The following is an 11,183-nucleotide window of genomic DNA, read 5'->3' as shown; positions in this document are numbered from 1 at the left end:
TCATCTTCTTCTTTAGAGGAAAAAGATAAAACAATGACAAATGACCAAAATGTCCTCTCAAGTTAATGGAAGGGATTCAAAAAGTGTAAAAATATAAACCAGGAATCTCATCCTTATATTTATTTTCATTTTCATTTATTTATTTTTTTGATTAACCTGGATATCCAACCCGCTATGCAAGAAAACTAATCTCAGAGCGACCACCTGCTTTGCAGATAACCCGGAGTCACTGCATTTGAACCTCCGTGGCCACAAGGGGATTTTTATTTCTCCTTGGATTCGAACCTGAGACCTTCAGGTACTTTTGACCTTTGGAGTCAAACTCAAACCAATCAGGCACCACCCTTGTGGTTTTTCATTTTCATTTTAAGACCATTGTGAATAGAAAGTGTGAACCATATAGAGACTAAATCCGTAATTTACTCTAAACTATATTATCGATAAGAATGACTGGTAACCTGTATAACATAACAAGTAAAACTTAGAAAAAAGAAAAAAAAATCCAAACTAAATGCTCAAACTAGGGATGTTTGCGATCTGGTTTGGGTGGTTTAACTCTCTAAACTACAAACCGAACCACAATGGCAGTTTAGGAAACTTTCAAACCGAGTGGTTTGCTAGCAAGTGACCAAACTGAACCACAAAAAAGCGGTCTGGTTTGACCAGATTTATGGGTTTAAACTAAAAAAAACGTAGTATCTATATCCAAAATGAAATTTATATCGATAAAACATTATTAAAAGTAGTATACCGAATTATAAAAGAAATATTTATCTCTAAGATTTAAAAGAAAACGTTGAGCAAGTTGAAAAATAGTTAAACAAGTGAATCAATAATAGTTGAAACTTTGGGCAAACATTGAGCAAGTCGAAGAATGATTTGGATTTGGGATTTTATTTTTTGACGGATTTTAGAATTTTTGCCAATTTAGATAACACGGTTGATTGAGAAATAAAAATTAAAAATATAATGTCCTGGACAAATATTTTTAATTGGACCTAAAGTTGAGCCTACAACATGATAACATACATGTGTATTTTTGATGGTTGGTTCATTTCAGATCGCTTAGAAAAATGTTCAAACCGCAGACCAGATCGCAACAAGCGGTTTGGCTATTTTTTAGACTAGATTGGACCGCCAAACCACTCAAACCGCCAAAAAGAGTCTGGTTTAACTTGGTTCAATTGGTTTAAACGGTCCAACGGCTTTTTTAAACACCCCTAGCTCAAACCCTAACTTAAAGCCTCACTTTCATTTCTTTCTCGTCATTCTCAACTAGAAAAGAGTGCGACGAATTCAACCTCACTCTGATCTTTTTCCTCATCGTCGTTCTCAACTAGATATGAGCAACATTTTCAGACTAACACCTGGTTCGTCGTTCTCAAAGACGACCTCACGTTCTCGTAGATGGTATCAGTGAGAGCCATTTTAGATCTCATCTTTCTTTTTTGTTTGATTTAGGATATAAATTTAGATTCTATGGGTTTTATGTATATTTTGAATTTGGGTTTGATATATGGTTTATGCTTTGCATCACAAACTTTCTTTTGGCTTAAATTGCAATAAGTCATGGTATATTGTTTATGTTCTCCATTGTTCATGGGATGGATAAAGTAAGGGGTCGTTTACCAAACGTTTGTCCGGGTAAGCGCTTTACCTTATCAGATGAATATGATAAGGATTAAGAATTTTACCCGGTAAGAAGGAGACAAGGATCGAGAGTCTTACCCGGTAAGTGAGGACGACACTCTTATCACGGTTAGCATTTACCGGGTAAATTGTTGCATACGATGTCGTTTTGGTGGACTAAAATCTTACCCCCTGTAAGTAAATAATAGTGTTGAATTTTACCGATAAGCATTTACCGGATAAGTGTTTGATAAACGGCCCCCTAAGTATTAACCAATAACCATAGTTTAAAAACTCCACCATAACAAAGGAAACAAATCCACGATTCATTCTTTATTGATGTAAGGATTTATTTGTTTAAAAAGATGTCCAATGACTCAATTGTGCAAAATATAAATGGTCGTCGGATTTTTACGGACTACTCCCATATTTTACAACATTAACTCATTTCATAAAGTTATAAGAATGTATTTAACAGGTTTCAGAAAATCCAATGATTTGTTTGTTAAAAAAATGTCATGGTCACTCAAAATATGAAAAGTTCATTGAGTTTTTTCAAACTCTTGTAAAATACGGTACAAAAAGTGTAAAAAAAACCTAAACTACCCCAACACCGCTAACCCCTCCACTTTCAATGACCCTCCAACGGAACGCCATCTTTACTCTAACTCCATCTTTTTTTTTAAGAAAAGAACGAGTCACTATCCTTCCTCAACACTCTTTTACTAAGGAATCGTTATGTTCAACGTGTAAAAAAGGAAAGCAAATAAAGGCTAGTTTCAAATCAAAACAAGTCTCCTCAAGACACTCATATTCAGGTTCAAAAAGATTTATTTAACCAGTTTTAAAGAATTATTTGGTTACGAAAATTGTTAAAAGAACTTTCTAGAATCAAAAAATTCTTTGGATTTTCCTGGAATTTTCTCTACAATCAAATCAAACCAAATAAATATATGTGCCATTAATTACTAGGGTTATATATGCAGTAGCAAAAACAGGTTATGCACAGCCCTCATTATCATACATATAATCATGAGAAAAAAAAAATTTATTTTTAATTGACCTCCAAAAAAATCCATAAAACAGCTACGACTCAACATTGTAAGACATTTTTCCTCGTGGTTTCTGACTGACATTTCTTGACCTCCTGAACAGACTGCCGGTGATAAGCCGAAGGAAGGTGAGGATGACGTTAAGTCTCTAGATGGAACATGGGCCCACCGCAAAAAATAAATTGAGACACCACAGCTTGCGGCACCGCAAAAACATGCGTTGACACACAAAAAGCAAGTCAAAATCGCACTTGCGTCACCGCAAAAAAAAAAAAAAATAATCTTGCATCGTTGACTTGCGGCTTCTTCGCTGTTTTGTAAAAAAAAAGTTTAGAGGTCACTTTTTAGCCCATGTGGTTTATTCATGATAATAATCCCTTACAATAACCTCCAACAAGCTTTCAAAGGATCGTGTGAGGAGAGTTTTAAGTGAAAAACGTAAAAAGAGATCTGGACTCTTGACCACCTTTAATCTCAAACTCATCCATAAAACACGCTTGATACGGGGATTGATCCAGTGCATCTCATCCTAATATGCATCTAGGGGTGGAAATCCATTCTTACGCTTCTCACCTTAACTCTCCTTCACACGAGAACCCAACCCCTAACCAGTTACTGTGTAACCGGCCCTTTGACCAGTCTTTAACCAAAAATATATAACGGATTAGACCCGTTTAGTCGGTCGCAAGATCCAGTCCACTTTAACCATTCAGTTGACCGGATGGGCAAACACCACATGGTGCTTTAAAAAAATATCGGTCCAAACCGACTAACGTTAACCCCGGTCAATTAAAAAGCTGGTATTTGATAGAAACTAATTGGTCAAAAAATGTATCTGCTCCCGGTCTAGATGCGGCCCTTTTTCAGTGCAGCACATAAAGGCCTGTTACGAAATTATGGTGTGTACTATTGCACTGCTTGCATATGCAGCCTGCAAACAGACCGTTTGTTAAGGGCATCTCCAGTGGGTGCAAAAAAAGTGTGAACAGGTTCCACCACCAGATTAAAACTATATAAAATCACAAAAAAAAATAATAACAATTTCCATTTCAAAGCAAGATGATGCATCGTGATTTGCCATCGGATGCTCAAAAACCGTTATATATGATCTAAACAAAAAAGAACAGATAACGTACTACAGAGCATTCATAAGTCGTCTGTCTGCATTATTGAGATTAAGCAAGCACAAAAAAGAAATCTTGAAAAGCAACCTGAATAGGAGGTGGCTTAATTAACCAGATGCTTTCTTTTGCTGAAAGATGACGGCATAAATGGGGACTCCAACACCGATGCTGAAGGCGGTCAAAACACCGAGACTCATGGTCAGCTTCTGATTTTTCATCTGGTCCAAGTTGTACATGTGCTTTGAATGCATGTACGCTGGCTCATCATGACCATGTCCTCCCATTCTTTTTGCTCCAGTTGAATGAAACCCTCTTTCAGCTGTTCAAATATAACCAAAAAAAAACCTTAAGAAAATGTGATGAAATTTAGCTATTTCCAATATACATCTTTTAACTTTATCTTTAAGACTGGATTATAAGCAAAGAGTCTACCTAACTAAAAGGCACACAACACTTTGCATGTTTCTATGTTATTAAGATGAACAAAGAAGCATTCACAAGTATATAATAACAAAGTAAATTAACAGAAAGATGTTCCACAGAAATGAGTACATATACATTCCTCAAATCCTCTTGAAAGAGAGGGGTGCCTTCAGGAACGCAGACACAGGTGCTGTCCCTTGGCCCATACGTCTTGACACAAGGTTAGAATTCTAGGTTTTCCAGAGTGGTATCTCACTGATGGCTCAACATGTACATGCACTGATTTGCATATTATAAGGTGACACAAAAAAATATAGAATATGCTAATGAAGTGTTACGAGAAAGACTATTTCCTAAAATTAGAATAAGCTAATGGAGTGATACACAGGACACAGAATGATTCGCATATTATTGGGTGCCACAAAAAAAGTGGTGTGGTTGGCTCTTGAGAAAAGACAATCCTTACACTGCATGTATATGTGATTTAAGATGCTTATAACAATACAATAACAAGCATGAGAGCATGTGAAAATGAAACAAATGCTTCCACCATTTCATAAATGAAATAATTGATTATAATTTTAATAGATGGGAAAAAATGAATTGTACAGATCAAGCAAAAGCCATAGCAACAATGCTTGAGATGGCTTAGTCATCTTTATAGTAGGTCGTTGAATACACCCTTTAAAGTCGGTTTTCAACCAATAGAAGATCTCTCTCTCTACTGTCTCCTTTCTTTGCTTTTTTTTCTTTTAATACTAAAAATGCTAACAAATGAACATTTACTTCCTATAAACAATACTTCCGGTACTATTTTCATCTTCATGCTCCAACCCGACTAATTAAAAGAACGGCATCTTGACAGCTTTGGAAGGAAGAAACAACATGATGGACCTTATTTCATCCGTCTTAGGCTCCCACCAGCCAGTAAAAATGGACAACTAGGATGGACCAAGAAGTCGAGTACCATTATCACCAAGTATAATAAGGACTACAGTCAGCAATACCATTTTAAGAGAAACATTATGGGCCACATTATGTACACCAGTCAATTAAAAACTTGATCCCTAATCAGTTTATGATCACTTTATAAAACGATTAATATGATCAAATCCAATAAATTCATTGAGAATTTAAAAGAGTTCTAACTACAACAAAGGATAAACATTAACATATTATGCTTTGGAGTGCATGGAGCCAAAGTTTGATTTCTCGGAAGTGAATTTCCACTCGGTTATCCTCTAATACATCAAACTTTGTACAGACATATCCCAAGATGTGAAAACCCCTTTAAGCCCCCTCCCCTTTGCAAGTGTTATCTAACAAACAAAAGTTTCAGATTAACATGAAAAACTATTTATTAGATCAAGAATACCAAACATTCACCAAATACTCGAATCAAGTAAAGGTGGTTTCAGACTAAAGAATCATCCACACGCACATGATCAAGTCCAGCTTGCCAAATGAGTTATTTAATAAAATTAAAAACATTTAAAATTAACAATAGTAATAGTAAAAATTGAGAATCCTCTTTGAGATTGTTTGCCGTTATGTTTACCCACAATAATGAGGGATCAGTTGTAATGAGCTTTCATCATGATATTTCTGATATTTAGTGAAACTAATTTCATTGTAATTGCGACATCATTTATCTAAATGGTTTGCAGCATCAGGAAAAATTCAGCCTACACATGAGAACATATCTTTCAGCTCTCAAAGCCTCCATCTCATTTATGTTCTCAGTTATTCTAACTTAGCAGTTGACTGCAACTGATTCAGACATACTGATAGACATAGTTAACACTTATGTCCGCAAACACTTTTCACAAGCCAGGGTTCTTCACAGAACAGCAGCTCAACTTCTTTGGGTAGAGGATAGATCTATGTACATCCTACCCCCCAAGACCCTATATCCGAGTGGGGCATACTGCATTAGTTTGGGTATAGATAACAGTGCTAACACTTATTTTCTATTTCCTCTTCATATTTATCGTACTTGGCAAGAACTTTCATGCACTGTGTTTGAAGTAAACATATTCTTCTAGCAAAATCTCAAATAGTGGGCATTCAGGAATTAACTTGATATGAAAAAATTAAAACAAATAGTTTTGTAAAATATATGATTTTGAAGCCCTGATGAACAAGCCACGCTTTGAAAGCTTAACTTTCTAAACAAAGATTAGAGTTTTACTTGGACATTTAAAGCTGTCTGCCTTTCTTCAACCTTCATATCCACATGAATAGTAGGGTTTGACTGACATTTCAGTTTGAAAACGGAAACTTGATAATGATGCTGGCCGTAGATGCAGAGAAACCAACTATTTTGGAACAATTAAAATCTTATAAACACATTAGCTTGATGCAAGTTCATCATCACAGGATCATGTTTTCATTTCCAAGTACACAAACAAGGTAAACCTTCTTAGTCTAAAACAATAGAACAATTGATCCTAAAATGCTCCCCTCTCTTTCATTTCTCCAATTTTAACAGTCTGGTGCATTTACATACTGCTCGTACTGTTCTGCACCTATACACCCAACATGGCAAATTATTATAGCTCTTTCTAAAATCATTTCCTTCCAAAGAAAACTAAACCAAGAAATTAGCACAGAAATAAATACATCAAAAAACAGTGTATAATCCCTAAAATTCAGCCAGATCTATGACGTACCACACTAAACATCAAGTACATAGATCCATTAGAAAACTAATAATCAAAACAGCATTAATATGCAATCCGAATCAACAACACGACCTGAACGTTTCGTATGCTACGAAACACAAACATATAGAAATCAAAAAAATAACAAAATTTAGTAATATTATAATTAATCCCAACATCCTTACAAAAGAGATTAGGTAACGGATTTTTACCAGACTTGGCGAGAGATGAATCGACAGAAACAAGCAACCTTGAAGCACATGATCTAAGTCCGTGGTTCAACGCCATCACCGATTAAAGGTCGTGTTGATGCTGGAAATCGAGAGAATTCTGAACAGAAAATGAAAGAAAGGTTCTTCGATCAACCAATCGAGTAGCAGAAATTAGGGGTGAGGGGGTATAAACGGGGAGGAAACCGGAGAACTTGGGCCGTAGCTTGGTGGGCTAACAAATCTGTAAATAGCATAAACAACCCCTAAAGTTTAGAAAAATTGTATAAAACACCCTTAAGTTCTTAGAGGTTAAAAACAACCCACAAGGAACAATTTTCAACTCCTTTATGTTAAAAATAAGTGAATTTGGATTAAATAATGGGTTAGTAGTCATCCATAGTCAAATTTTATAGCATCGTAATAGTTTTATTAAGAAAATAAAATTAGTTTTACGATTGAACTGCTGGCTGAAGCCTGAAACATAGGGAACATCCTTCATACGATTTATGTCCTATTTACTATTTAGTATTAGGACACCGAGTCTTGATCAATTGTATGTCATGCACCATTGGCAAGTTTCCTTTCTTGAACCCTCCATCTTGAAGCATTTCAAGATCTTATCAATGTATTTACTCTAACTTAATACAATTAAGCACTTAGGTCTATCTCCATAGATCTTTTATGCCAAGGATATATGCTGCCTCTTCTAGATCCTTCATCATGAAATACTTGTTTAGCTAAGATTTTACACCTTCAAGTATTAGGATGTCATTTTCGATGATCAGTCCTCGAAATATAGGATCAAGAATACTATTATGCTCCCATTGACCTTCTTGTATACATAAGTCCATCTTCGTTCTTTACAAAATCAAGTTCCTTGATTTTTCTCGTCAAAAATGAAGATTCCATCTACGAGATGTTTGTTTTAGTCCATAAATGGACCTCTGCAACTTGCATGCCTTTTCAGGATACTTTGAATACTTAACACCTTCTAGTTGTACCATGTATACGTCATGCTTAGAGTTCCATTAAGGAATGTAGTTTTAACATCCATTTGCCATATCTCGTAATCATGATATGCAACTATGACAAGAAGAATCCTGATGGATTTAATCATACCTACTAGAGAAAAGGTTTCATCATGATCTACTGCCTGACCTTCTTGTATACACAAGTCCATCTTCTTTCTGATGCTATGGTTGTGATCTAAGAGTTTTGAGTCCTCATAATCATTCTTCTGGCTGAGAATTTAGGATCTGATTCTGGTTATTTAGTTTTCTGAAAGGTTAAAGGAAATCGGCTTATCTATCTGGTTTGACTTGTTGTTTTTGAAAGTTATGTGCTTATTGTTGATTATTCTCTCCGGGTCTATAAAGTCAAAGGTGTTTGCTTTAATACTTCAAGCAAATGTTGATTGCCCTATTATGAGCTTACCAAGATCAAGTTCTTAAGTTGAATGCTTATTCAACTCGTGGTTCATTAAAAGATTATTTGTCATTTGACTATTTGCACTGGAATGTCACGAGCCTCGCACATTTATCTATCTCATAGTTGGATTAATCTATAGCTAATATATTGGTGATGATTTCGCGGTTCAAGGTTGTGTTGAGTCGTTTGCAGTTTTAGTTATACTTTATGCAAATGGTGGTGCTTAACTCACATTGGATCTTATCTTAAAGTTGAAACTTAAAGAGTAAGAGTTATCTTTAGGGGGGAGCTTGAAGATCTTATAAATGTCGGACACACCAGAGTTTTTTAAGAAAAAGCAGGGGGAGAAGACTTAGACTTTCAAGAGATGTTTGTTTTATAAAACTTTAGGGGGGGATTGTTAGGACCAAAATAGTCCTAAGTTTTAGAATGTTTTATAAAGACAATTACCCTTGTATTGTATTGTATTATCATGTAATTGGGCTTAAGGGCAATGGGCTTTACTTGTAAGTGTCACCTATAAATATGTGACATGGGGATTAGATTCATAGTTGATCATTATTGTATTCAATGAGAGTCGTGTAAGGTGTTTGAGAGACTGTAGCTTATTGATTTCTAATAATAAGAATCTAGTTGGTTCTTCATGTTCTTCATCTATCAATCTCTTAATTTCCTCATTGAAACTTGATTTTGTTGTTTGATTTGGGACTCACGGTTAACAAACTTAACTCTATCCAAGTCTTTTTTTCTTGGAGAGTCACCAAGTTCAACTTTATCCAAGTCTTTACCCAGGATCTCTCAAATCCAGGTCAAGCTCATTCATTAGAAATGACAATCACTACGAACTATACGGTCATTAAGTTCAACTCTAGTAAACCCTAACAACATCAAAGACATGAACAAAGATATGAAGAAAGACATTATGCAAAGACTAGAAATAATGTTCAAAGATGTTGGTAACAAATGATGATGTTGAAGGGATGTTAAAGATAACATATTGTTGAATAAGTTCATGAATGAGAAGGTTTGTTTCTAAATCTTTTGAATCTAAGGTTGAAAAGCCATAAGATTTAAGATTGTAGATGTTGATGAAAAGGTTGGTACTGATTTGAAGAATTTGTGCTGACTTGTTGAGGTTTATTGTTGATATATTCGTTAAAGATTCCTTGAGCTTACAAGAGAAAGATTTAAAGATTATGTTTGTTAAAGTTGGATTCTTTCATGATATAAAGGTGAGAAGCTTAGTACATGTAGTGTCAAAACTTCAAGTCTGAATGTCTAAAGCTTATTTATTGATTCAAGATGTTTTCTTGAAGATTTGTTGACTATTGTGACCTCAAAAGGGAAAGTTTCTGAATGATTTTAAAAATTGCTTCAAAGTTAAGATTTTGGTTTGAAAAATATATTTGTTAAAAAGGGAAGATTGTTATTTTTCAGATTTGTCTTATTCAAAGGTTGATAAAGTCTAATTGTCTTCATTGGGGGAGATTGTTTATGTCAAATATCTTTTGAAGTGAAGACAAAGGGTTTGTCTTGAAGAATGTGATATCGAATACAAAGGGGAAGATTGTTAGGCCAAATATTATCTTATCCGAGATCACTGAGCTTAATGATTGAAAAGGTTAAAGCTTAAAGTCAACAAAAGTCAACATCGTGCTCAATTGTAGTTTAGCTTGTATGTTTAGTCAATCATATAAATAGCTTTGTAATAGTAATTGTAATATATAGATGTGTACAGATCAAACTCATATTGTAATATTCTAGAGAGAGATTGTAGAGAGAGAAACATGTATTGAGAGAGTTTATCAATATACATGATGATTTGATCTCTAGATTGTTATTCTTATTGTTTAATTCACTATTATATGACTGAAACCGGGTTTAACAAACTCTATTCAAGTCTTTACCTTGACATCCCTCCTACGGATCATATAGTCATCGAGTTCAACTATATCCAAGTCTTTACCTCGAGTCCTCCGTTGATCCGAGTCTCTAGCTACAATACAGGGAACACTATCCCATTCCAACCGACTCCTACGTCTATAAATCTATTGCATTACAGTCTAAAATTACACGACATAAATAAATGACTATCGCACCTAAAACATGTAATATCAAATAAATATTCCATAACCTCATATAATTCCAAAGGCCCAACATAGAGCGAATTAAATCGGACAAATGTCTCAAAGACTTATTTAAGTCAAAACCGAGCCAAATGCTCAATAATTACATTGACTATAAAAATAAAAGTCATTAAAATAATTAAAATATATTTATCCTACATTTATGCAAATACATGTTTCAGAGACATGATTAATTCATAAACATATCATTGATTGCGACAAATCATCTTCCAATTAAAACCATACCATTTATATTTCCAAAATATCCCATAACACAACGATGTGTATGTAACACCCCCGTCCCGCGTGATCAAAGACGGGAGATGCCACAATTGGGATAAAAACAACGCACTATATAAAACAGAGCAGCTAATAAAATTTACCAAAAGATAATTACATAACCATAGACGGAGATAACGTGTCTCAAAATACGGTCCCAAAATATCAGTATATCTACAATAGTCATCAAAAGTTTAACAAAAGTATGACTTAATGAGTTATCTTCAATATTGTCATCTTCGTAGCT

At 34.7% G+C, this 11,183-nt stretch overlaps 1 protein-coding gene across 1 annotated transcript; it reads right to left on the bottom strand.

Moving 5' to 3' along the window:
- Positions 1 to 3,698: 3,698 nt before the first annotated feature.
- Positions 3,699 to 7,266, bottom strand: LOC112510745. Its single transcript, XM_025116068.1, has 2 exons — positions 7,104 to 7,266; positions 3,699 to 4,124 (listed from the first exon to the last, which is right to left on the bottom strand). The coding sequence occupies exons 1-2, from the start codon at positions 7,177 to 7,179 to the stop codon at positions 3,913 to 3,915; spliced, it is 288 nt and encodes a 95-aa protein (XP_024971836.1). The 5' UTR covers positions 7,180 to 7,266; the 3' UTR covers positions 3,699 to 3,912.
- Positions 7,267 to 11,183: the final 3,917 nt, after the last annotated feature.

Source organism: Cynara cardunculus (genome assembly GCF_001531365.2).
Source record: "Cynara cardunculus var. scolymus isolate 2C chromosome LG 4, CcrdV1, whole genome shotgun sequence".
Taxonomy (NCBI): domain Eukaryota; kingdom Viridiplantae; phylum Streptophyta; class Magnoliopsida; order Asterales; family Asteraceae; genus Cynara; species Cynara cardunculus.
This window is presented reverse-complemented; position numbering and strand designations above follow the sequence as displayed.

Bases quoted from the DNA above. Each gene is read 5' to 3' on its own strand.
- LOC112510745 (XM_025116068.1), bottom strand. From the start codon at position 7,179: ATGGCGTTGAACCACGGACTTAGATCATGTGCTTCAAGGTTGCTTGTT. The intron at 4,125-7,103 runs GTAAAAATCCGT...ATATTTGAACAG, and splicing joins TTCATCTCTCGCCAAGTCTG to CTGAAAGAGGGTTTCATTCA.